This window comes from Eufriesea mexicana, unplaced genomic scaffold, assembly GCF_001483705.2.
Source record: "Eufriesea mexicana isolate 0111107269 unplaced genomic scaffold, ASM148370v2 scaffold1523, whole genome shotgun sequence".
In the NCBI taxonomy this organism is placed as follows: Eukaryota; Metazoa; Arthropoda; class Insecta; order Hymenoptera; family Apidae; genus Eufriesea; species Eufriesea mexicana.
Genome location: NW_016909723.1, coordinates 1198412 through 1202782, shown reverse-complemented (window position 1 = coordinate 1202782; position 4371 = coordinate 1198412). Strand labels below are relative to the sequence as shown.

Sequence of the window (4371 nt, the reverse complement as noted above, 5' to 3'; positions counted from 1 at the left end):
CAACATTTTTATTGCTCTGTTCCAGATTATTGTCGTTCCGTCTGGCTGCCTCTGCACACAGCGTAATCTAGTTTACGCTGTACAGGAAATGTTAAGCACGGAGACGCACGCGGCACGCAGCGGCCGGAAAAACCCGTGAAAAACGCGCGTTGTCGTCGTCATAACCGTTCCTTTTACGAGGATACACAGTCGTCCTGCACGTCGTGGAATGGTCCGGATGCAAAGGTCGAGGGAGCTCGTTCGATAGCGAGAGCCCCCGGCAATTCTTTTGTCCTGCATTTTATCCTAACGCGACGGACGACAAGCGGGCACAATGCGTTTCCTACGAACGAAATTAGTACGCCGACAGTGGCAACGCGGATGCACACGAGCACGGGATACATTGTCGCTAAAAGGTATTGTGTCTGAACGCAATTAAATGCGTCTCGTTCAGCGAATCGATTTGCCACATTTAGCCTCGCGTGTCGTTAATGAGCGGTATTTCTGTTCTTCGACTTTAGCCGCGATTAGATCCTATTTGCACGACACCGTTGTTCCTCGAACGTCGGCTAAATTAGCCTGAAAATGCGTACAGAGCGATACAAAGTTGCAACCTTTTCTGTCATCTTTCCTCTCTTTTTCAGTTTTATATAGTTTATGACGCGGCGACGATGCAACGGTGTCCGAAGTCAAGAGACTCGTTAATTTGGGAAAACATCCGATCGAATTGCCCGCCAAGCCATTACAGCTGATCGTTGTTTCTGTAAACTTGGATACGTAATCACAGGGGACATCCATACGTCCGTGACGATCGGATTGTCAATCAGTAAACGTCACTTCAGTTAAAAACATCGGTCGTCCTAAAATCACGATGTCGTTCACCGGTTTCTGTCAGTTTTGCATTCGGCCTGCGAATTTCTGCGTTTCGAACCTTCTCCGTGCTAATTGGGCGAGTGATTTGGAACGAATGAAACTCGCGAATGGGAACATTCGCTTATCCCTTTTTTCTCTTTATTTTTTACATTTTTTTTTTCTTTTTATTGCGCTTTCAATCAATGCAACAAAGGCGAAACAAACAACGTTGCGTAACAGGAACAATTGCAACGTAACAAGAAATCTTTGGTAATGGACTTGACAACGATGTTTCGTTTAATGGTGATGTCCTCCGCTGTGGTCGTTGCCATCGCTGTTGAGAACGTGAGCGAAAAATCCGTCCTTCCCTGCGCGATATTTCACCGTTCTAACGTTACCACCGGGCTCTTTTATCGTGTATTCACCGACCACTTCTTTACCTGCAAAGGACAGTCAAAAAAGTGATTATTATCGGAGGCGAACGAGTATATCCGAAATATAATCCGAGCATGTAAATAATTTTACGCTCCAGCGACCACTATTTGTTTTCGCTGGCGTGAAACGGATCTGGCGGAAAATTATTTCATCCCCGAGTGAAAAAATTGGAGGAGTAATTTTCTCAAACGAAAAATCGCTGGGAAAAATTTACATAACACGGCGAGAAAACAGCGGAGAGAAAAATTACGTTCGAACAAAATGAGTAGATCCATGGTACGAGGTGAAAAGCTGTTCTCAAAGGGTTATCGAGCTGCTCGACGAGATATATCCCTTTCAGACGAGTCAACAGTCAGTCATCGTTCAGGGTTGGTTGCTGGAATTATCTCGCTTCAGATGCATCCGTTTCGTTGCATCGTCTTCTAATTTGCTCGTGAAACATGAAGTTGCATGTCTCGAGTGCAGAGAAGAGACGACAAACTCACGCACAAATGGCATTCATATTCGACGTGTAGCTAGTTAGCGGATTAACGTGATAAGGTGAAAAGGGATAGGTTTATCAGCAGCTTCGTCGTATCGCGAATTATTTCCGAAGCAAATCCCCCTGTCGCGAGTAATTAACGAAGCCGCGAGTATTTCTTCTCGCGGAAAGGCCGGGACGTCAAACGCACTTCGAGATACCGATGTTGTCTCTTGAGTCTACCAGTCGAGCAATTTTGAAATTTCCTCGTTGAACGAGTCTTGCATGAGTCCGCAATCGAGCACGATTAAGTCGAGACGTTGCCACGGCAACCAAGATTCGCGATAGATAATTACTTCTCCCGCATAACATCGCGATCTCGTTAACTCTATTAAATGGCCGACAAATAACCAAAGGAGAGGAGCTTAAAGGAGTCGTGCCGTGGGCAAGATGTTCGCTGAAAGGTAAATTCTTTGTATTCTCGTTTGAATTTCAGCCTTTGCGTTGACCGAGTATTTCCAAATACATCGCAGATATTCCAAACGATTTTTTGTCAGACCAGAGTTAAAAATCACTCGAAGCTACTCGGCGCCTATTAAACTATCCGGCGGAAACAAGCTTCTCAACTTTTCGACGTTCGAGAGTCATTAATGTAGGCCACCGTCTGGTTTTAATTAGGCCGATTACATAGAAACGAAGGTGGAAGAAGCCGTGAATGTTAGGAGACTTGCGACAAACTCTCGAGTTCAAAAGGGTGCGCAAACGAAGACGACTTTCGAAAGCGTCCTACGCGCTCGGGACGCCTTTCGAATCACGGTAAACTAATTAAAAGACGCGACTCGAGGATCCAAGTATTTTCCATGGATGGAGCACGGGAAGATAAGTTTCAACTCGAGAAAAGAACGCGATGTCTCGGAACGTTCCTTCGATATTCCAGTCATGATATTTCAAGTCCTTCCGCGAAAGATCATCCTCGTTTCTTACACTTCCCATCGATTCGTCATTTTGCCTACCACGTTCCCGCACTGCTTCTCGCGACGGCGCTGTACCGTATGTCCGTCGCTTATGGTCGTACGACACGAATCAGGATAGCTTTCTTTTACCAGAGAAAGAGAACGTTAATTTTTATTTTATTTTGTGACGAGTGACCTACCGTCTCTGTGCTCCTTTTGCCCGTGATAGTCCCCGGTGTGGTGATCTTCCACGCCATAAGAGAACTCGTAGTGCGGATGTGCCACGTAGTCGTGATCATGATGGCCGTGCTTGTCATCCCAAGTCACCTCGCGAGCATGGCCTACCACGGGTCCGTGGAAATGTTGGAAGGAATGCGCGTGGCCGTTAGCCTCCACCTTCCATTCGAACAGAACCGACAGCACCAGAATGGATGCGATAAACTATCGGAAAACGGTTAATTTTGCATCATTTGTGTATCGGAAACGTTTTTTGCTTTTACTTTCACGGCGACGAGAATAAAGGGAAAAAGACCGGTGCAGTTCGGTTTTCGGAATTTCGAGAATTTCGGAAGAACCAGGATTTGCAGGACAAACGGATAGGTCGAAACGTTTCCATCTTGGAAAGAATTTCCAATTTACAAAGTGATTAACCGATGTCACGAGGAGTCGATAAAACTTCCCGTAGACTAGGACGATCCTGTTAGCTCGCCAGCGTGCCCATCTCTAATTAAATGGTACGAAACGATTGATCGGACCCGCCACTCGAAAACTTCGCGTACACCGATCGGGATGAGACGAAAATGAGGAATAGTCGATTACGCGATGTACACTCACTTTAAAAGCCATATCACTGTCGGCTCGCCGTGCTGGGCCCCGATGTAAACAGACAGAACAGATCGAACGATCGATATCAGTCGTCCGCGATCGTCCGAAAACTGAGTAGTTCGGCCCGATGGTATTGTTCCTTTTATAGGTCCACTTTAAAAGTTTCCCTCAGCTTAATTCTTCTTTGGATCCATGCCCGGAACTTTGCCGCTGCAGACGTTGCAAAACACAATTATTCAAGCGGGCCGAGGCCGCAAAAAGCGTCGCGCGGTGCTCGCTCGAGCGCACATTAGCCAATCCCGGCACACTAATGGAGTTCGTTGGGAAAGAGGACGAAAAAATGGAACGCAGGAAAGGCATTCGTTCTTTCGAGGTGACACACGCGTATCGATCATGGGCATCGCCTGCGCGTCATGCACGATAGATCCCACAGATTGTGTTACGAGTTTCCACTTTCTTCTCGAAGGCTGTTCTCCGCCGCGATAGCATGCTCCATTTCGTCCGAAATTCTGTGTTACGTCGGGATTGTTTAGAAACCAGATTATCGTAACTCGACGTCGTGCCGCGGAAGCTGCTCCTCCGTTCGTTCCGCGTGCTTTCGCGCTACGTGTCCTCTTAAATACGAACGTGTACTGCTCCATCGAGGACACACCTCGATTGCTTTCTCGAGCATCCGTAAAATCCCGATTCGCGGACGGTTGACTATTCGAGTATATTCCTTCCATTATTTCCCTCCTTTCGCGTGCACCAGGCTAAAGGAGTCACAGGCTAATCGAGACTTTTTGCATGTTCAACTTCTCGCGTCGATGCGCCTACGTCTACCTCTTCGAGATTAGAACCGCAACGACGGATGAAAGGGGTGTAACG

At 47.0% G+C, this 4371-nt stretch overlaps 1 protein-coding gene across 1 annotated transcript; it reads right to left on the bottom strand.

The window, feature by feature from the left end:
* Positions 1 to 1128: 1128 nt before the first annotated feature.
* Positions 1129 to 3525, bottom strand: LOC108548432 (cuticle protein 7). Its single transcript, XM_017901349.1, has 3 exons — positions 3514 to 3525; positions 2880 to 3120; positions 1129 to 1271 (listed from the first exon to the last, which is right to left on the bottom strand). The coding sequence occupies exons 1-3, from the start codon at positions 3523 to 3525 to the stop codon at positions 1129 to 1131; spliced, it is 396 nt and encodes a 131-aa protein (XP_017756838.1).
* Positions 3526 to 4371: the final 846 nt, after the last annotated feature.